This window comes from Cavia porcellus, unplaced genomic scaffold (assembly GCF_034190915.1).
Source record: "Cavia porcellus strain 051 isolate PalLab524CR breed Dunkin Hartley unplaced genomic scaffold, mCavPor4.1 scaffold_28, whole genome shotgun sequence".
Taxonomy (NCBI): Eukaryota; Metazoa; Chordata; class Mammalia; order Rodentia; family Caviidae; genus Cavia; species Cavia porcellus.
In genome coordinates, this window is record NW_026947511.1 from 38,047,492 (window position 1) to 38,069,536 (window position 22,045).

General features: G+C 42.2%; 1 protein-coding gene across 4 annotated transcripts in view; it reads left to right on the forward strand.

Annotated features, from left to right (window-relative positions):
- The first annotated feature begins 3 nt into the window (after positions 1 to 3).
- The window catches only part of LOC100733616 (24-hydroxycholesterol 7-alpha-hydroxylase), a 48,428-nt gene continuing 26,386 nt past the window's right edge, over positions 4 to 22,045 (forward strand). The window contains exons 1-8 of one of the 4 annotated variants that reach the window (XM_063238777.1): positions 274 to 445; positions 2,550 to 3,556; positions 7,056 to 7,191; positions 9,161 to 9,335; positions 10,597 to 10,746; positions 11,901 to 11,994; positions 12,334 to 12,438; positions 17,229 to 17,319. In XM_063238777.1, coding sequence (XP_063094847.1) covers positions 3,404 to 3,556; positions 7,056 to 7,191; positions 9,161 to 9,335; positions 10,597 to 10,746; positions 11,901 to 11,994; positions 12,334 to 12,438; positions 17,229 to 17,319 — 904 coding nt within the window. In that variant the 5' untranslated portion in view covers positions 274 to 445; positions 2,550 to 3,403. Of the gene's footprint in view, positions 446 to 2,549; positions 3,557 to 7,055; positions 7,192 to 9,160; positions 9,336 to 10,596; positions 10,747 to 11,900; positions 11,995 to 12,333; positions 12,439 to 17,228; positions 17,320 to 22,045 lie in introns of all 4 variants that reach the window. The other 3 variants (XM_063238779.1, XM_063238778.1, XM_063238776.1) reach the window with 3 other exon arrangements.

A 22,045-nucleotide genomic window follows, 5' to 3' on the forward strand; every position in this document is an offset into this window, starting at 1 on the left:
TTTAGACTGCGCATTCCGATTCCCCAGACGGTGTCGCCACGGTAACCGCGCATGCGCACCTTGCCTGGCTGACAGTCCTTTTACTGGATTTGTAAAAGAAGCGGAAGTGGGCGGGAGTGAGGCTGCTGGAGGCCCAGCTGTGTCTAGGGAGGGTCGAAGAGGTAGCCGGCGAAGGATTTCTGTGGGTAGTGCTTTGGCCACAGGCTGCACGACTGTGGAGCCCTGGACAGGCCCAGTCGCCCGCACTTTTAAGAGGATGAGCGAGGACCTGGACCTGGGCGTCGCCGCGGTAGCCGCGCTCCTGGCGGGAGTCGCGCTGCTCGTAGTCCTGAGGCGCAGAGGCTCGCGCCGACCCCCATGCGCCACGGGCTGGATCCCCTGGGTCGGCGCGGGGCTGCGGTTCGGGAAGGCCCCACTGGAGTTCATCGAGCAGGCTCGGGCCCGGGTAGGTGGCTTTCTTTCATTGTCTCAGGTGCAGGGCAGGACACCGGGAACACACTTGCACTCTAGTTTATTTACTCCTCTGCTGGAAATTAGCAGCCTCTTCCACGCCAGGTTTGGGGAAAGATATGAAGTCCAGTGGAGAGGATGAGGGGAGCAGATTTTTTTAAAAATTACATACATATACCAACTCCCCGTGAGAAATGTGGTCATTATGCAGTAAAAACAGATACCAAAAAAAATTTAAAGAAATCAACTTCAGTTTGGGTCTGCTTTATTAGAAATAGAAAATATCTTTTAAAATGCTAGTTACTTCGGCATAGTTAAATTCTGGGTGCACGAAGGTTAACTAAATGTTTGCAATAATTTGGAAGAACAGAAGTGTACAATTGGAATTGTGACAATGAATAATAAATCCATACCCAAAACTGAGTTAACATGAGAGTATTGTCAAAATTACTTCCAAAGTTGATCTTTACAAATTTCAGGGGCAGTGTTCTTTCAGCTAGTGTTGTTTTCGATGACAGTGAGCCTATAATTTCACTGCTCCCCAAAGACATTAGGAATGGTCGTTGGAATAGATGTTTTTGTCCTTTAAGAATCTTTCCAGTGCCTGAGCACTTTAGGAAAAAGACATATTAGCCTTTCAATTTTAATCCGACTTCGAGACACCAAGATTTTGTGGTATTTGGTTATGTAATAAATTTATAAGATACTATCATCATTAGTATAAGTTGTGTTATAATACTTTATAAGTTGACACATTCTTCACGTATGTTCCTAGTTAACTCAATTTACATAATAATTTTATACACAGAATCATATATATTGTTGATCATTTGTACTGAAAATCTAAGTTTTCAGTGTACAGTAGATTTTTAAAAAGTTAGAGAATTCCAAAGAGAACTAAGATGACAATAAAAGTAACCCAAATGTCACATTAAAAATAAAACAAATTAAAAATTTAGTGGGTAATATCTTGGCTTTTTTTCTATAAAGCTAGTTAGTAAACAATGGAATAGTATTATAATACTATTTTATATACTTTCATATTTAACATTTAATGTGAATAATTTTGCCATGTTATTATTTATGTGAATCCTTTTAGTGGCTGTATTTTATCACTTGAGGATATGATAGTTAAATCCTTAATTGGGATATATAGGTTTTCATCAACTTTTTCTGGTTAATAGCCATTCTTTTCATTGTTGTCAGGAATCAAACTCACAACGTCCTGCTTGCCAGGCAGGCTCAGGCTCTGTCCCACTGATCTATATCCCTGACTTGATGTCTATTCTTGCACATGTATGTGATTGTGCATTATGCACTTTACCTGATTATTTCCTCAAAATAAATTCCTAAAAGTGGAATTGCACACTTTATTTATATTATTGTGTTACCCTTGTAAAAGATATGTGATATATGCTTTTTACTATCCCTTGGGTGTAAGAACTGTCTGACTTCTCATATTGCGGTCTGCCCTGGATACTAACTTTCTATAACTTGCTAGTCTGATAAATGAAAAAAAGCTCTTTTCTAAAGAAATGTTCTTTTGTTCCCAATAGGCACATGACTTTAATAACTCTTAAAGAATTTTTTTTTTGCCAGCTTGTCTCAGATCAAATATTTGTGAGTTTTTTGTCACTTTCCTGTTTAAATGAAACAAGTTACATGTGTCTGCTGTCATATGGAACAGTATAAATGATCTTTCTCTAGTACTGAACTAAAGAATATGGCAACACTACGTGTGTTTGGCTGCTGGAAGTTTTTAGCAACCTTCCCCTTGTATCCCTCACCTTGGCAGGATGATAAGAAAAGGTGGGCACTCTTGCCATGGGTGCCAGGGGAGACTTAAACGACAGAAGCCCCAGCTCTCAAGCTAGAAGAGGTGGTCCATGGACCTACTCCCTACCATCGTGAAACACCCAGCCCAGTCGCTTCCTCAGGCTGTTTTCAGATCAGGGTCAGAGGCCAGCCACCCTAGTCCCAGCAGGGCTCTGCTATGTAAATAATAAATGTGTATATGTGACATCATCAGTCTCAACATGTGAACCAGGTTCGGGGTGAATGGATGGGTAGAGTTCATTCTGCTTTTTTTTTTTTTACAGTTGTTGCAGTGGGTTTTACCTAGCAGCCTTGATGGAAAATTGCATCTAAATGGCAGTTATGAAAGACACAGTTGACGCACTTTGAACTTTCAAGAAATGACTCCTAAAATTCTGTCATAAGCTGTCATCTTCAGCTTTTTCTGGCCATGGAGAAGGGAGAGAAAAGAAAATTTTGATGACCACAGAAGTTTCCCCTTTTGTTTTTATTAATCTCTGTTTTTGTATGTGTACAGAGAATGAAATTCAGGACCTCAAGCTTGCCAGGCAGGCACTGTGCTGCTGAGCTGTGTCCTTGGCCTCTTAAATGTATTATGAGTTCACAGAGTTTAAAAAAATGTTAAATATAACAAACTGAGTGAAAAATCTCTCTGACCTTTCTTCTTCCACTCAGTTCTTATTCTTCATCTCTAACCTTGATAGCACAGTGATTCATTACATATCCTTTTATCTTTTCTTGAACCCTATACAAGCAAATTCATTTATAGATTTTTATTTTTCATCTTTTATAAGCAGACTGTATCATACCATTCACATTGTTCTTGTGTCAAAAATGCTGAACCCTTCATACCTTCATACTATTAGAACTCCTAATTCTCTTTTCTTTTTAAATGCATGGATTATTACTTAACAGGTTTCTAGATTAATAAATGTTTGGTAGTCAGATTTCTCAAATAACCCATAGCAGCTCCCACCTGCTGCTGCCTATTCCTTTTGCAGTTACCTCCCCCTGGATGTTGGCAGATCCCAAGAACTCACCTGAAAACTCACTCACTGATGAATCTAATGGCGTAGGTGCCATTTGGATGGAAGACCCTGTCACCTGCCCCACTTGCAGACTCTAATCACAGACTGCCATGTTGGGGGGCCTGAACAGAGAGACCTCAGTCTTCAACAGCAGAGAGCTAAGACCTTTAGTGGCCTGTGAAAAACCAAATCCTGCACCCACCACATCAACCTGGCATGGCTCCTACTCGTTGACCTTTAAGATGCCTGGGGTCCAGTCTTTAGTAAGTTCTATCAACAGAAAAGCCATGCCTTGAAAACCTGATACCTTGAATACAGAAGATTTTGTTTAAATCTCAGACTGTGTTTGGTTATGTCAATCTTATGATACAGTTTATAGCTTTTCTTCCCCCAGTATTAACGATTGAGGCAAAGGCACTGAACTAAAGCCCCAGTCCATCCATCATCTCTTCCCTACCCCTTTCTCTCTTTCTCTTTTGAGGCAGGGTTTCACAGAGTTGTGAAGTTGCCCAATCTAGGATCAAAATTTATATCCTCCTGTCTCCACCCCAACAGTGTGTTACAATTGCAAGCAGGCACCAATATGTCACAAGCGTGGTTTATAATTTCTTAAGCATGAAACTTTGATAAAATCTCTGGGACTTTTCCTGGGAAGGTGAAGGTATATTGCTTATACTTGTCACAGGTTGCATATCTGCAGTTGAAATTATTTATTTGTTGACACATTGGAAACACTATTTGGAAACACAGTGTTCCAAAGTGCATAGACCAAGATTGGGTGTTTTGAAAAAATTATATTAAATGAACAGCTTATATAAACTCTTGGGATAATCTTGGCACAGTTATGCATCATGATTTTTCAACATTTTATTTAAAAATCAGCTGGCAAGCAGCTCTCCATAAGGCAGAGTTCCCTACAGCAAATGGCTTAATTAAACAACTTCTCCTGTCTCCCCACTGCAGCAGCCATTGTCAAGGATACCTGCTTGCCAATCCAAGAGGGAGTTGATGGCCTCATCTGTAATAATTAATCTATCTTGAGTTAAAATATTTCAGTTCCTACAACTTTCTTTTAGTTCATATTTGCAGATTGCATCTTTATCTCTTACTTTCAACTGTTTTTGAGTGTTTGTATTTTAACTTGGTCTCTTAAAAATAAAAAATACATTGAACTGAGCAAGGCATGTTGACACACACCTGTAATCCCAGCTACTCAGGAGGCTGGGGCCACAGAATTGCAAGTTCAAGGCCAGGTTGGGCAATCTAGTGAGATTCTATCTCAGAAAATAAAAAGGCCTGGGGGGATGCACCTGAATGGTAGAGTACCCCAAGGTTCTGTTCCCAGTACCACAAAAATAAAGTAAGAATAAAAATACAACACATCAGAAATGTTATCACTGAAGTATTTGTATTAGGAAAGTGGAAAAGTCTAAATTCAATAATCGGACCTTCTTTCTCAAGAATCACCCCTGAAGAGCAATATAAACCTGGAGCAGTGACAGGAAAGAAATTTGCAAAACAGAAATCAATGACTTAGAAGTAAAAAAAAAAAAAAATAAAGAGAATTAATGAAAGAAAGAATGGGCTATTGGAAAAGATCAGCAGTGTTGCCAGACTTTGTGCAAAATCCTTAGAGAAAAAGAGAGAGAAACTACAGATCGTCGGTAATAGAAATGAAATGTGGGGACATCATTTTAGATTCCCAGACAACAGCAGAGCAGTAAGGGAATACTGTGAATAGCTCACGTGTATCAATTCAACAGCTTAGAGAATGTGGAACAGCTTATGGAGAAACATAACTGCCACAACTATTTGATATGAAATAGATAATTTTAGTAGACTACACCACTAAGGAAATTGGATTTGTAATTTAACCCCCTCCCCCAAAATTCTGTAGGCCTACATTGTGTTACTTTGGAATTACATCAGATATTTAAAGAAGTGATGGCAGTTCTACAGTATCTTCCAGAAAATAGAAGAGTTATTCCGAGTGTATTTTATATAGATAGCATTACCTTGGTATCAATCCAAAGACAGTACAAAGAAAATTACAGATAAAGAGATGTAAACATATATATGCATACATGTATACCAGCAAATAAAATTCAGCAATATTTCAAAGGATTTACCAGGAGGAGTCCATTGCAGAGATGCAAGACCTTTCAGGACTGGAAAATCAGCATAAGCCGACTCTATAGAAGAAAGAGAAAATACACAATTGTATCAATTGGTGCATAAAAGCCTTTAACAAAACTTCTTATTTATGATAAAACGACCAAATTTTTTCAAAACTGGTACTAGAGGGGAGTTTTCTCAGCTTGATCATAAACATCTACAAAAATTTGATGGCTAATAGGAGACTAAATTTTTCCTGTATGATTGGGAAGAAAACAAAAATTTCATTTAATCACTACTCTTACCAGCACAGTGCTGGAACTTTCAACTAGTGCAGTCAAACGAGGGAAAGAAAAGACACGATGGTAACATGGGGCAAACAGTTGTGAGTATGTGACATCTCGATAATACTTCCTGTGATTGCTACAATTAATCTGTAATTATCTCAAATAGTTGAATTGAAAACTACATGAATCTAGGGATTGTGGCACATGCCTGTAAGCATAGCACTCCCGGAGGCTGAGGTTTTGAATCTCAAATTTGAAACCAGCCTGAGCACTTCAGTGACTTAGACCCTATCTCAAAACCAAAAAACAAGTGGCCCTTTAAAAATCTACTGTGTTTGTTTACCCTTGTTTCATAATACTCAGAGTGCCCAAGGAAAGGAGAACCAAGAAAAACAAAATTCCCAAGACCTGCTGCTATAGAATTTATCACTTGACCCATGACCATTTTTCGTTGTGCATTTGTATTGCAGTAAGAGTGACTTGAAAGCCACATACCAGCAGCCATCTGAGCTGGTGAGTGTGTTTGAGCTTAATCTGCACTTGGGCCCTCTACCTATCCATGTTGCAGAAGCCCAGTCTCCTAACGGGAAGTTAATTCTCTTGCAAACAAAACTTGAACAATACATATGAGTGTGAGTATTGATTAGTAGCAACTGTAGAGAAGGTCAAATTGGGGGTCAGTGTAGGTGTCTGGCTCATGAGTGTAAGAAAATGAGACTTTATCGAGGCCTTCAGTGGCCAGTGTCACCCAACAGTGGATGACAGGAGAAATCATCTGCCATCCTATGGGTATGATAGAAGTGACTAAGACTGAGGTAGTGATGAGCATAAATGATGTTTGGAGACCTTTATAGTGACTGTCGTAGTGTGTGAATGCGTGATAGTTTCTCTTGATGATATGTGGTTTATTACCTACTTTCATAATTGGAGAAAATGCTAAAAATAGTTAGAAGTTAAGGAAAATGACTTCCTGGAAAACAGCTGGCAATTTTGCTTCTTTTCTTGAGCAGCGTTGTGCTATAGGTTATGTATCAGCCTACTGATAAATTGAAAACAATTCAAGGATCACAATGTTGATGGATTTCCAATTGTTACTTGTAATTATTTTCTAATAATTATTTCACCTACAAGAAAGGAAAATATACATAGATAGTAATACTATCTCATAAACATTCTTAGGACAGTAAAAGTTAAGATTTACATCAGTTTAATGTCTGCATTTATAATTAATTGCTAGATACAACCCTGTTTGTTTGACTAGAACTTCACTTTTGGGGTTCTTTATAAAAACTGCCTTAGATCTAACCCCTGGCTTAGAAATGCTAGCATTCTCAGTGTTTGTTTATGTGTTTTCTTGCAGTATGGGCCAGTATTTACAATCTTTGCCATGGGGAACCGAATGACCTTTGTTACTGAAGAAGAAGGAATCAATGTATTTCTCAAATCCAAAGAAGTAAACTTTGAATTAGCAGTACAAAATCCTGTCTACCATACAGGTAAAGAGTATTTTCAAATAGGGCATTTGAAGTAAAACTATGGAATTCAAGAGTAGTTTTAGGTAAAAATTATATTCTCTAAATTTATTCTTTGATATGTATTTTTTCAATACCAGAGATTGAGCCCGGGGTTTTGCTCTGAGCTACTTTTCCATCCTTTTTAAATTTTCTTTTTATTTTGAGACAAGGTCTTTCTATGTTGCTGAGGCAGGTTTAAACTCAAGATTCTCCTGCCTCAGCCTCCCACAGTCCTGGGATTATAGTCATACGTTTTGTTATTCTTGAGGTTAGGCTAAAAGAAGGAATGAATGTGAGGGGACTGAAAAGCCAATTATCGGTAGCTGAATACAGTTAGATTTCAAGTGGACTTGAGAACGAGATGGGTTTACACACCAATCAGTATTTTTTGAGAGAGTATTTGGAATCTGCACCACATTGCAACCTGCAGGATTCTTCAGTCTCTGTTCTTCTGCTGTGTGTACAGTTGTGCATAGGCTGCGGCTCTTGCTTGGTTCTCTGTTGTGACTCTGCTTCCTGCAGGTACAGTTCTCCTGCTTGGAAAGCCCGTTAGTGTGTCTTTGCCACTGAGCTATGATCCCAGTCCTCTTGTGGCTTTTTCTGACATTCCGCATAGGGCTGCACAGTAAGCCGAGCCTTGACTTCCCCATCCACGAGTTCTGCCTCTTAATTTCGGCACTGCTGGTAATAACTGGTGAGCATGCTGCCATGTGGCCATCGGACTTCAGCCTTTCCCGGGCTGCACATGTGTGAGCTAAAGCCTCATGCCCTCCACAGATGCAAAGCTGGCCCTGGCTCTGCCTTCTCACTAGGCTCCCACACACTGTGCCTTCTCTTTCTCCATCTCGTGTTCTTAGGTCTCTTGGTTTCTTTTCACATAGTCTCTCCTGTGTTTCTTGCCATTGAGAGAAAAAAGTTTCAAGTCTATCAGTGATTGATACCATGATTATTTTTTCTTCTTGCTTGCATGCAGATCTTAACACATAGGTTAAATTCTTTGTTTAACACTGTTGACATATGGGCTATAGAAATCTTGACCAAGGAGCACAGCTACTCTGAGGACTTTTGATCCACTTATAACACATCCCTTACCTATTACTGGTGTGTGGAAACCAGCAGGCTTTTCACCTGTGCCCTCTCTGGGGCCTTCCACATTTAAATATTTCTAAATATTGAATATTTATTTAATAGATGAAATGTGTGAACATTGTCTCTTGAGCTAATTTCTCATCCCTCCCCTAAGTCCTGCCCCACAGAGAAGATTTGAAGATGTATTCCTCATTAATTTATATAAAATTAATACACAGAATCTGTACATAACAGAATGAAGAAATAGGAAATTTAAAAATGTGTTTTGAAAAAGTTTCTTGAAAGATAATAAAACGAGATGAAAGAAATTAGTTTAAAAAAAATAAGCTTACATTCCCACCACCTCTGTCTAACCAGAAGTGTGTATCATAGAAGGAACACAAACACTAAAACAAAGGAAAGAGGCGGGTCAGAGTTACTCATGGTTAAGAAACACTTCTTATGAAAATAATATGCAATGGAGGAATAAATAGAAATTGGCAGGAAGTATTTGGCTGATGAGTGTGGGGATCTGGGGTAGGGCTTGGGCTGGTAAAAGGGAGGGTGGTAAAAGCATCCCGAGGAGCTTCTGAATTTGCTGGGAAATGTGAAACACTACGTAGCTGTGATATACCTGGGACACAGATTTGGAAGAGGGGGCCGCATTCTCTATACCCATTTGTACATCTTCCCATAGAGCAAGTCACCCTGTAGATATCAGTATCCAAATCTAGGTGGAATCTTTGTCCACTTTATGTGCAGAAGGTGATTGTGTGTACTGGAAGGATGTTGGAAGGTCCTTACTGACCCAATAAGGGTAGAGGTATAGTGAACACTTCTAGGGGTTGTGACTTATTTTGAAAATAGTTTTCTCTATTTATAGCATCAGTTCCAAAGAATATCTTTCTAACACTGCATGAAAAACTCTATATTACAATGAAAGGGAAAATGGGGACTTTCAACATGTGTCAGTTTACAGAGCAACTGAATGAAGAATTCCATGAACAATTAGAAGATTTAGGCCCTCATGGGACAATGGACCTGATCGGTTTAGTAAGGTAATTAGATGCTTTAGTATCTTTTAACCTTTAATCTTCAAATACAACCAAAACTATCACACTGGGTTTCACAAATTACCTGGCAGATTAGAAGTTTGCTTAATGAGGTTAAGTGATTTCTCTAAGTCTTTTAAATTCTAATTAATAGGCAGTTCCGCTCCTGGTACACAAATAAGCCGGGACAATCATTTTAATGCAGTCATTTCCCTTAGTCCTTCCAATGGCTTTGCGTGTTCCACCTGTATTTGCCTCACCTAATCACCATACACTCAGTGCAGTTCATGATCAGTGGGATGGGGAGACATGGTGGGGCCCGGGAGAGAATGGAATCCTTATGTGAAGACAGAGCTCTGAAAAGCTCTGTGCAGCTCAGGCCAAGTCACTGTGGGCCTCTAGACTGAGTCCTCCAACTGTCCTGGCAGGGAGGTCCCAAGAGATAGGAGAGCTGCAGGGGAGCAGGAGGGAGCAGTCACATCCTGAAGCTTTCTAGAAAAGCCGTAACACAGAAGGCATAGTTTCAGCCATTAAGATCCAAAACAGAATGCTGATTAGTGTGATTTTAGAGGTGGTAGTTGGAGGAGGAAGCAGAAATAACCAAGCCACCTTAAAATTTGCCAAAGCATGTCCAGTATCTGTAAGGGAGCAAAGTAATCCCTGAGTATTTTTGAAACCTTGGGGGAAAGAGAACCTGAAGGAATGATACGTATCTTCTATGCTATCTTTGATATAAAAATACTTATTTTTGAATAGTGACTATCCCTGAATATCTTTGATATTCTTTAATTGTGCCACAATGATCACTTCATTCGTGTACAGTAAAAATCACTGAAAAGTGCTATATTTCAGTGCACGTCGGGACTCTGTGAAGGATTAGGAAATTCCATGACCAGTGCTGCCTTTGCTTCTCCATTCAGTTATTGCTCACTGCTACCCCAGGCATGGACGGTGCTTTAGCTGTTGTTAGTATTTTCTAAATGAATGCTTTTCAAACTTATTGTATCAGTTTATTTCTATTTGTCAGCATACGTTTGCTTAGAGGGATTTTTAAATCTTAGGTAATTAAGACCACGATTTCAGTTCTCCCTGAATGGTTTTGACCACAGTTAACAAATATTAAGACCCCTCCAGACAGACTTCCCCCCGAAGGGTCGGCCACGCGTTACCTACGCGTAGTTGGTCACTGTGGCCCAGTGCCCTCCCTGTGTCTGGCAGCTGCTTCTTCGGCCGGGGGTCTGAACTACGTGTGTTTCTGTCTCCACAGGCGTCTCCTCTATCCCGTCACAGTGAACGTGCTTTTTAAGAAAGGCATGTTTCCCTCACACAAGAGGGAAACTGAGGTCTTCTGCCAGCATTTTCAAACTTACGATGAGGGTTTTGAGTACGGATCCCAGATGCCAGAGTGGCTACTGAGGTAGGGTCCTGTTCTGTGATTAACCCACTGGCCCCATTCACCTCAGCAACCTGTGCACTACTCGGCTCCCTCGCAGGTAGATGTGACACCAGCTCATGGGACAGAGAAGCGACTTCTGCCTCCTTTGTGTTTGCTCAGTGTGCTGGTGTAAACTGAGAAGGAACAGACGAGAGACGTGCTGCGTCCTCTTCCTGTTTCTCCTGAACGAAATGAGAGGACTTATTCCCAGGCTTTTCCACCCTGACGAGAGCTGGTCCACTTGGGTCCTGCTCAGCCATCAGAGTGACCACCCAGCATGTTCTCTCTGAGCAGAGGCTGGGGTACCCAGGTGTGTTTCCACAGCTGGCTCAGATGGACACTTGTGAAATGATTTTTACTTTCTAATCTCTTGGAGATTGTTGTATGTGTCAGTCTGTTCAGATTGTATGTTAGAACTCCAAGCCTTGTGGCTTCAGGTGGGGCAGCCTGAGGCCTGGGGAGAAGCAGGGTTGTGCTGGGGAGGGGTGACTTCCTAGCATCCCACTGCTAGTTTCACTGTGTGTCCCTGCACACAACACCCCTGCCAGGGTTTTTTCCAAGTGTCCAATCTCCATGAGGGTTTCGTGCTTACCTGGAATCACTGTGTAAAGACCCCCTGCTAGTACACCTTGAGAACTAAAGTTTCAGCTTATAGTTGATACTGGTCACTGTTCAGAGAGGACTGGAAGCTGAGAGCCACTTTGCCTGGCTTCATCCAGCAGCTCATGTCTGCACCGGGCTTTCATCTGTCCCAACTGACAGCAGCCACAAGAGGAAATTGAGGTCAGGGAAATAGCTCAGTGGCACAGCACTGCCTGGAAAGTTCAAGGTCCTGAGTTCAGTTCCTGGTTGAAAAAAAGGCAGTTGAGCCAGTGGTCACCTGTATTCTTACTCAGTACCAGTCCATTAGGAATCTAAGTGTTTCCTTGCAGAAGACATTCAGATGTGGTGACCTTCACCCATCAACTGTCCTTCTGGACCAAGTTCTAAAGGGAAACCTGTAGAGCATTGTGCTTGAAAATGAAGACTGGATGTAGGGAAAGAATTGTAACTCCACAGACTCCCCCTTTGATTCCTTATTTTTCCCTATACACTTTCGGATTAATTTTTGCACATCTTTTTTTTTTCTCACACAGAAACTGGTCAAAATCCAAAAGGTGGCTCCTAGCACTATTTGAGGAAAGCATTCCAGATATAAAAGCATACAAACCTAAAAAGGCTGATTCTGTGGTGAGTATTCCTTAGCTGCTTTTCTTAAAGTATATGTGGAGACAGAAATGAAATATGACAGCTGAGAGTGTTTGCTGAGAAAGGAGTTTGATAGTGCAAGTTCAACATCATAAGTTCAATTCCTGGTTCAAAATTTGTGTGCCCCAATTTGGGGCTACCCTGGACATGCTTGCGTACAGTCGTTTGTCATTGGCAGTGTTATTCCAAGTCTGTGTGTCTTCCACTGAGGTCTGGATCAACCCTGGCTCTGCTCTGGGATAAAAGGAAGCTGCACGATCTCTTGTTTATAGCACTTTGACCTATAGCCACGGTTTGACCATACTTATTTCTTTTAAACAGACGTTAATGCAGGCTGTGCTGGAGGTGGTAGAGGGGGAAGCAGATGGGCACGGTGCGAACTACGGGCTCCTGATGCTGTGGGCCTCTCTGTCGAATGCTGTTCCTGTAAGTGTACAGTCATGTATGGAAGTAGAGTGTGTGTTTGTGTCTGCTGGTGTTTTCTTCGTTTTTCCCCTACCCCTTCATTTACTATAGAGAAAGAAAAACACTGTAGCTGATTCAGTTGTGAGATACAAAGCAAAGCAAAATGCCCACTGGAACCTGCCTGAGTCACGTAGGAGGCAGAGGCTGTCCCAACTCTTCAGAGCAGCGCCTGGCAAGGAGAAGCTGGCCTGGGCACTGGCTGGCACTGACCTGCTAAACGAGCCTTTCCTGTGTGGGCAGTGTGCTAGGTGTTAGTGCAGCAAGATCAATGAGGCTCAGCTCCCACCAGAGATTAGTGAAAAAGTAGGGGAGTGAACAGTGTCAGCCAGAGTCAGGCTTAAAGCCAGACACCCAGCTGGAGCTCTGGAGTGTTAGGGTGCTAACTGGAGTTATTTATTCCCTGATTGGTAACAGAGAGAACAGATGCAAAACTGCCACTGTAGGCCTGGACCCTGGGACCCACTGACCTGCATGGTTCCATTGCTCTGAAAAGTCAAGAAGGCTCCATGGACCAATCCCACAGGTGCTCAGTGACTTTGAGCCATTCTCAGTCTGCACGCACATCATTCGTGTCACCAGGCCTCTCAGTCCTGTCTTCCCCAGGGAGAGGCTGATGACATGAATTTGCCATCTCTCTAAAGACAGCAAAGGCTTTTAACAGTGTCATGTCCTTTCCTTTTCCTCTTTTCTTCTCCCTTCCGCTCCTCCATCCTTCTCCCCTCTTCTTAATCCCCTTTCCTTTTCCAAAACAGCCTAACTGAACCACATCATCAGTCTTTTCTTTTTTTTGAGACAAGATCTTGCTAAGTTGCCCAGCCTGGGTTCAAATCTGCTACCCTTCTGCCTCAACCTCCCCAAGTGCTGGGATCAGAGACATGTAGCACTAAGCCTGGATAGAACTGGTTTTAACGCTACTCTGAGCTTTAATAGAGCCACAAAATTTATTGCCTCTTTTGTTCCATCCATACCAGTTTCCGGGGTCAGAAGCCTCTCACATTAGCCTCACCTGCTCCCTATGTCCTGTGAAATTAAAGTGTAATCTTTTTTATATATTTGTTATCTACTAAATAAGAACATTCATTTATCTCTAGTGATAACGGTGACCTTTTTTTCCTTTTTCATCTAATAAAAATAAGGAAAATGTTTTAAGGATTATATATTTGCCATTCCCCTTTCTGAAGACCTAATACCTTAGTTTCCTATAACCTACTGTAAAATTTATTAGGTAAAGAGCAGAGGAGAAATTTTGGCCTCTTTTCTCCCAACATGTGTCACCCATAAGACTATAAATGTCACTTGGGGTGGACAAGAACGAATAGTCTAATCCCTTTCCCTGTTTTATGTTCTTCCAATATAATTCTCTGATCTTTCTTAAGTAATTTGCTTGGAAACTGATTAAGCTATGGCAGCACTGAAAAGCAAACCTTAGAACAACTCCCAGAGTAGCAGTGGAACAGCCACTTCTTTCAGGGATTAATTTCCAAGATTTCATCAAGAAGGTTCCCTGAATGGGGACAAACTGCCAAAGCCCCACTGATCTGACTCGGAGGAAGTCAGTGCTTTCACTGTGTCCCTGGCACTGGGTGAAGAGACCGAGATCCTTCATCCCGGAAAGCAAGTGTCTGGTGATAAGTGGAAGTCTGTCCCACCGCCGCTTCCCAGCCCTGCTGAGGGCAGCCTGGTGATGAGGCTGCCTCTGAGGATTGCACTGGAAGGGTGGCAGGAGGCTCGCAGGGCCGGGCACAGCACCAGTGCTTAGCACATGTTCATTTTCTTCCCTCACCACGCTCACTGCCCTGGTTTCAGTCAAGGATGGGGCTTCCAGCACCCCGAGGACAATGAATGGAGCTAGTCCTGGCCTTCCCACGCTCAACTGCTCGAGTAGCTCCTCTGTCCAGGCTTTTATTTCTTGCATCACAGCCGAGGGAGCTGCTGAAGCCCTGCCAGAGGCACGCTGTGGTCTTGGTCGGGCCTAGGTGACATCCCTATTTCCTTCTCCTTTGTCCTCTGCCTTGAGACTGCAGGGCTCAGCCCCAAGGTTTCCTGTGGGCTGAGTATTGTCCTTGGAGGTTACCATGACCTCATTATGCTTTGAGACAGTAATTGTCATACAGGAAGTGATTTCTATGAGAAGACCACTCCTGGACTGAACTTCTTAAGAGCATTGCTCCAGCTATTCTGAAAGCTGATGTTTCACCCTTCGTACCTGCTTCCTCTCCCAGATTTTCTCTCAGGACTTCAGGAGCAATCCCCAGTTTACGCCACCTCAGCTCCCACAGCAGTTTTGTACAGTGGCCTGTCACTGTGTGCCTCACATCCCCAAACAGAGAGGCAAGTTCTTGGGGTAGAAGTTGTCCTACAGTATTTAAGTTGACCACGATGGGTGCAGACCTGCCCTACCTCAGAAGCTCTCTCAGTGATCATTTAAATCTATTTCTGGGTGCATCAGGGAAAGACCCCAAGGTCACACTCAATCTGTTTTCTCCTGACCCAGCAGGGAGCTGAGCTTTTCTCCTTGTCCTTCCCCTCCTGTCCTGAATGATGGGCAGTTGTTTCTGCAGCCAGGGAACCATGCCCCTCCACATTTGTGCCCAGCTGTGGCATAGAATCCACCCTTCTGGCCAAACCCCAGTTGGTTGTGTTGGGAGCAGCAGATCTGCCCGCTTCCCAGACGGGAACACATTGACCCCAGGGCTGCTTTCCTGCCTCCTAATTTTGTATCACATACAAACATTTTACCAACTCCCACTCTCTTCACATGCTTTTTCTCATTTTTAAAAAGTACTATGGTTTTCTAAAGTAGAAAAGATCATAATTTTTTTTTTTAAAAAAAGAGAAATCTGTTCAGAAAAGAGAGGTCTTAAAGTGGGAATTTAACACCACTACACAACCATATGTAGTTCAGATCCCTGTGTTTATCAAAAACAAAGCCCAATTTCAGTAAATCTTCAAATCTACAAGTAAACATGTACAACTCTGTATACTTTTCTTTGTAATTAAAAGCCTTCGTGTTATCACTAGTAGTTTCCTCCCAATATGAATCAATTGAGTGTGTGGGGGGGGGTAGTTAATTAGATTCAGTAATTTAGCACTGAGCAGAAAGGTCAGAGTTAGGAGACAGGGAAGAAAGCTGCGTCTTCATCTTTTCAGATAGGTGAGATAACATAAAACAGCTCCTTCCTAAGAGAGGGAGCCTCAGCAAGGGAGGATGTGGCTCTCCTGTGTATCCTGTTTATATAAACAGTACTGTGTAAGGACTCACCCTATCAATTTAATGTCCCTGGGATGCTTTCCTTTGGATAGCTGCTCTTCCTCTTTTCACCACAGAGGGGAGTGTTGGGATTCTGTCCAGGCATAGAAGACAGTCAAAAGGGACAAAAAGAAGCAAACAACTTCTTTTACACAAAATATCACCCGAGTCGTTTCAGAATTGTCTTGGTTACTTTTCTCTCATTGCTGAGACAAAATACCCAGCATCCAAAATTAAAGAGGGAAAGGTTTATTTAGCTCACAGTGTGTAGCGGTTTCAGTCTATACTTAGCTGGTTCCAAGGCAGGGTGGTATGGCAGCTGGGCAGCAGTTCATGGTGATAAAAAATAGCAAATGCAACAAGAGCAAAAAGGAAGGAGTGTGCAGACTCTTTTTGTCCCTTATAATGCATGTAGATTACCCTTCCCAGGGTGAGTTTAGCACGCACACGTACAATCCCAGCCTCGGACCATGAATCAAACACAAACTCTAGAAGCCCGCCTCCAGAAAGGCACCTCCGTGACTGCATGAGGCTTTTAGAGGCCATCCAGACCCAAACTATAACAAGAATTGATTTCATAATAAATGTTTATAGGAAAAAATGAAAAGGAAACTTTCCCCCAGCTTGTTTTAATGATGTTACACAGGTTGCCTGTACTGTGAGCCTTAGATGGAAAAACATCTACCTCAATAGGAAGTTAAACTTTAAGATATACAGAAGTAAAATGTTGTCTTGAATACTGTTTTGGGGAGAGAGATGAGGTCATCTAGATAGGTTGGGGATAAGAACTTGCAAAGGTACCCAGTGCTGTAACATTCAGTAGGCCAGGTGTGAGTGACCCCTCCCCCCATTTAATAAGGGCGCTCTCATAATTCAGCCTGTGGGGTTTTAAGTATAGTTTATTGGGCTTGTTTAAAATACCCATGTCTTATTTGCAGGAAGTAATATTTACTGATTCATTTGTATTTTAAGGAAATTCTTTAAAAAATGTTTTTGTTTTAGAGGAACTTTTTTTTTTTGAGGGAGCAGTACTGGGGATTGAGACCAAGGCCTCTGCACTAAGCTACATCCCTAGCTTCAGACTACCCCCAACCCCTGTTTTTTTAATTTTTCAGATAAAATCTAGCTAAATTGCCCAGGCAGGGCTTGAACTTGCCATCCTCCTGCCTCAGCCTTATAGAGTATGGGAATTACAGGCATGTACCACCATGCCTGACATTTACATTCTTAAATGTCAGAATTTGTTATTTCTGAATATTCAATGTGTGTTTCTATATACAATTTAATGATAGTAAAAGAATGAAATTATAAAGTTGGCCTCTTAGAGATACAGAACATCTCTTACTGATAAATTCTAATTGTCTTCAGAGATGCTCTTGAATAGTGTACTTTTAAGGTTAAACACTGCCCTTGATTCTCTGACTATTTATGGCTAGTACCCATTTTGCTTTGGACTCCCTTTAAAGACATTTGTAATTTTGATGTCACTTTTCTTTTTAAGATTACCTTTTGGACCCTCGCATTCATCCTGTCCCACGCCGACATCCACAGGACCATTATGGAAGGCATCACTTCTGTGCTGGGTGGAGCAGGTACTGAACCTGTGTGGCTTTACAGCATCAAGGATGCAGCCAAGAATCCATACTCATCACATGGATTTGTGTGCTGTTTGGATCTTGAGTATCCCCAAGGCCTTTACTGGTGACCTATGGGAGATCCTTAGTCACTGAGGGCTAGTGTTCCAAAGGACTGGTGTCCTGCTCTTCCCCTTCTGCTTCCCACCCTCTGGAGGTGCCATTCACGCTGCCACACGTTCCACTGTTGCCCTCTGCACCCGCAGGGCACGAAGGCAGTGGCTCTGCCCAGTCTTGATCTGGGGCCCACTATTGTGAGCCAAAACAAATACATTTATATATTATAAGTTAATTGTCTCTGATATTTGTAGAAATAGAAAGTTGGCTAACATAATCCCAAAGCTAAATGTGTATACTTTAATAGAAATTCAGCATACTTCAGAGTTCAACATAATTTGTTATGTATTTTAGTATATTAGAATCCTAGAAACCAGGCAGAATCTCAGAATTTAATTATGGTCAAGTTCTTGAGGAGCCCTCTGGTCTAATATTCTTATTTTCTAAATGTTGACGTGGGAGCAGAAGAGATTGTGATTTGACTCTGTTCCTTCCAGTAGCCTGGCCTCTTGCCTCAGTTGGTCTGCAAGGCCACAGTTGTGGAGTTCAGGATTTTCCTGATTTAAAATAACATGTGTATCTATTATGTAGCAGCACTGGGTGTGGAGCTCAGGTCAAGTTCGCCACCAAATTGTTACAAAAAAGCAAATTCTTGCCATTGTTGGATACTGGGGGATTTAGGAACTGCAGGTGGTGATTATTACATTGAATTTTTCAGTTCAGACTCATCATCTGTCCAATAAAGAAAGCTCAGCTTCCTGACCTCTGTGCAGAGGAAAGTGTTTTAGAAATCTATCAAATCATGTGTGTGGCTATACAAATAGTAAGTGATTTGGTTTTCTTGGAACAAACAATATATAATGTTAGTGCCAAATGTGTGAGGCCATTGACAGCCATCTATCCTACAAGAGCTACACGTCGTTCACACCCTATTCCAGTTTCCAGGCTTGGAGTGGAGGCCGCCCGTCCTGTTGATTCACTGTCTCACTCCTGTGCAGTGCTGCCGATCTGCTGTGTTGATGTTCAACATTTTCCTCTGGTTCCTTTTTCGTAGCATTCCGTTAGACAGTGATTCAGGCCTTGGCATTCTCTCTTTTCCTCTTCAGAAATTGCTGAAGTGAAAGGTCTGAAAGTTGAGTAGATATCCCTCTAAACATCACAAGCTACAATTTTAGAACTAGTACACAGACTAGGTAGAAGTGATGTTTTTCGACTGAGATTTAGTCCAGCTTTTATCTATCTGCTGTTGTTCCATTTAGGCAGTGTTTCCTCTATATTTATTATAAATGAGCCTTGTCCTTGATTCCTTGAATAAGGAATTGTGAATTTTAGCCATTTTATCTTCTGATCAGTAGAAAACTTGGAAGTCTCTTTTATTAGAGGGAGTAATACTGGTGTAGAGTGAGCCACCCTATTCTGAGAGGAGGGTCTTGGATGGTCCCTTGGTGCAGTGGCACTTCTTTTCAAGAGAAGAATGGGGCTGGGATATTACTCTCGAGTACATGCGGGCGGCAGGAGGGTGGGGATGCCAGCCTCTTGCTGTCCTTATCTCTGATGCTGTAATAGTCTGTGCTGAGCCGGGCCGCAGCATCACGCTCCCGGCCTCCCTCATCACTGCCTCTTTCAGACTCAGTCTACCATGAATGTTGCGCTGAAGCAGCCAGCAGAGCCTGCTTTCCGGAGGTTATTGCCTAGGACGTTCAGTAGGAATGTGTGTCTCTGATGTTACAGTTCCTTCCTGCCTCCCTCAGGTGCCAGGAAACCATACCTACCTCTGGAAAAGTTACAAGAATGGGAGCTAGGAGCTCCAAAATGATTGCAGTGCTGGAAGAAGCTGGGGTAGGGGCCTGCCAGGACCTTGCTATGGGTCCTGAGCCCAGTAACATCTTGGACTCAGGCTCTTCCTCTGCTCTCCCCCGTCCGAATTCCTAAGGGTTAGTGCTCAGGAATCTTCTTAATTATCCTTTTTCACTGTTAGGAAAATCATTTTACTCTGTAATTAAATTCCTATTGTGCATCTTCAGGTGACATAAATCCAGAGTTGCCCTTACAATATGCAGGAGGATTTCAGAGCTCACTGATCTTCCCACCTCTGGTCCTATGGCTCCTACTCCCTGGAGGACCCCACCCAGAGCAGAATCAGCCACACTGGGAAAAGCCTAGTTCCTCAAAACATGTCCCTTGCTGAGCCATGTGACCTGGCTCACTGGCTCCTTATTTTATTGTCTGTTCTTCCATCCTTGCCTGTCTCTGCTTCTCAATGCTGGTATCTTCTCACTGCCTTTTAGAAGAGAGGGAAATAAAAGTTTGAAGAAGGAAAAGATTATCAGGGTTGTTGAGTTTTCTAGTTTTCAAAGATCAGTTTCACAATGTTCTTTTTCAAAATTAAAACAGTGGTAAAAAATTTTATTGCATTACCCATCAGAGAGACACCAAGTAAATCTTTATCTCACTAAAAAGTCCCACCAATCGCTAACCAGCCCTTTTTTACTCCTTATAAATGACTACAGTGGGATCATTTTACGTAGGAAACCTTTGAGGAATCTAATCTACTTCAGGACATCTGTATCCTTATGTGAGATGTGCTAATCTTTTCCCGTGAAAATGGGTTTCTTCTGACGAGAAAACAGCTGTTTTATAAATGTAGACAAGTATTTCTGCAACCAAGTAGATGCACTTTAAAATGCAATTCTTGAGCATCACTTATTCTTTAAATTCCTGAGATGAAAGGAGGAAAGCAAGATTTTAAGCTGCTTCTGCAATACTACAAATTCTTATTTACTGCTTCTTTTTAGCTTTGTTTCTCTTCTCTAAAAGCTGAATTTTTTTAGCAGTTCTCCTGAGGTCCTTGGTTTACAAAATAAGCCAGAAAACTGAATAGCTTTCTGTCTTTGTCCTCCAATAGCAGGTGAGTCCTTACTTCTTTATTTTTATGCGGCAGTCATAGAAATACAGTGGTTTTTTTTCGAAGCTATCACATAGGTTTTGAAATGACAGTCTAAAGTAACCACTGACTTCTTTTATTTGATTTATTTTTTTTAAAGCAATGTTATTGTAAAATTTAGAAAGTTGACTGCCCAACCACATTTTGGTAGGGATCGTTGCAGAAGGTTACTGGTGCTCTTGGTTTTCAGAAGGTATCCCTGGACTTCACTTGCCCTCGGGGCTACTATGGCCCTATGCACGCATCTGTGCTTTACGGATTTTCAGCCTGCTGTGCTGTGAATGTGAAAAGAGGGCCTCGCCACACTGATGGCGAGCAGAACTGAGGGTGCGAGCTTCCACAAGTAAAGAGAAAAGCGGAGCTCTGTTGGGGAAAGCGCTGGTGAGATGTTAGCGGGATTTCTCCACTTGCCTTTCAGTGTCTCTCCATGTCTTTCATGCTGGCATAGACTCCTGCTTTTCCTTTGGGCAGACATGGTCTGCTCCTGGCTCTGCTGGAAAGGTCTGGAAAGGCCAAAGGACCAGAGGTAGAAATGACTCAACAGAGGTCTCCCGTCCCTTTCTTTCTGTCAAAATGTAGATTATTCCCCCCAGAGTTATTAGCTAGGTCTTTGTATTGTGTTATTCCAGGACTATAGAAACAAATTTTACACGTTATTTATTTATCATGTATGTGTATGTCTGTGTGTATAAGGAGAACAGCTTGAGTTACTAAGAAAGCAAAGGGGATATCTGTTAAAGGGCTTCCTTTAGTAATTGTGTTTGACTTTTTTTAAGCCCAAGAAATCATGTTTTCATGATTAATTTTGGAATTCATTTTCCTTCGCCCACCCGTCCTTCTGGCCGTAGTTGACATTCGAGCCTAAGCTAGAGAGATAGTGATACGGACTCCACTGACACTTGGTCCTCGCCTGCGGAACTTAGAGCAGAGCCATGGCTGTGCAGAGCTGGTTTGTGCCCTTGCTTCCCAGCAGTGCCTGTCTGTCTCTTTCCTCTCCCCTCTTGGGCGAGCAGCAGCATCTTAGCAAGTCCAGACCCTCCGTGGAGGCGGACCTACACTTGAGGGCTGCCTGACACCTTGAGCCTATCTCTTTTCCTGCACTGACCTTTCCAAGGCTGAATTAGCTGGCAGGTAGTCAGGAGGAATGCGTGGGAGGCTCCCAAATGTTTATGAGGTTTGATGGCCTGAATGTGAGCTTGTTCTCTTCCACGCTCCCTCGGCACCCGGTTGGCCTAGCATATAACAGGTGTGTGGCAAATTGGTGTTAGGCGAATCGGTGACTGAATAATAGAGTCTCTATTCTGTAACTTTCACATGTTGCTGCATTATGCCATTACGACTATTTAGTCTCAAAACTACACAATATTTTAGAGACCTCCTTTGCTGTTTTTGAATGCATGAATCATCCTTTCTTTTATTTGGTTTCAAATATCCTAAGGTTCGATTTTAATGCATTTATGCCAAGAGTTAAACAGATGGTTTCTAAATTTAACCCCCCATCGCCCATAGTAGCTTTCCTGGTCGTCTCCTACTGTGGTCCTTCTGATGATTACCTTGGCGGTCTTCCAAGTGGCGCCTTCTAATTTTAGAGTCACAGAGCTGGAGAAACAGACCACAGATGTGCACTAGCATATGCAGTGCCTGGGAAGAGGCCACTTTTAAATGTCCTAACAGCAGAGGTCT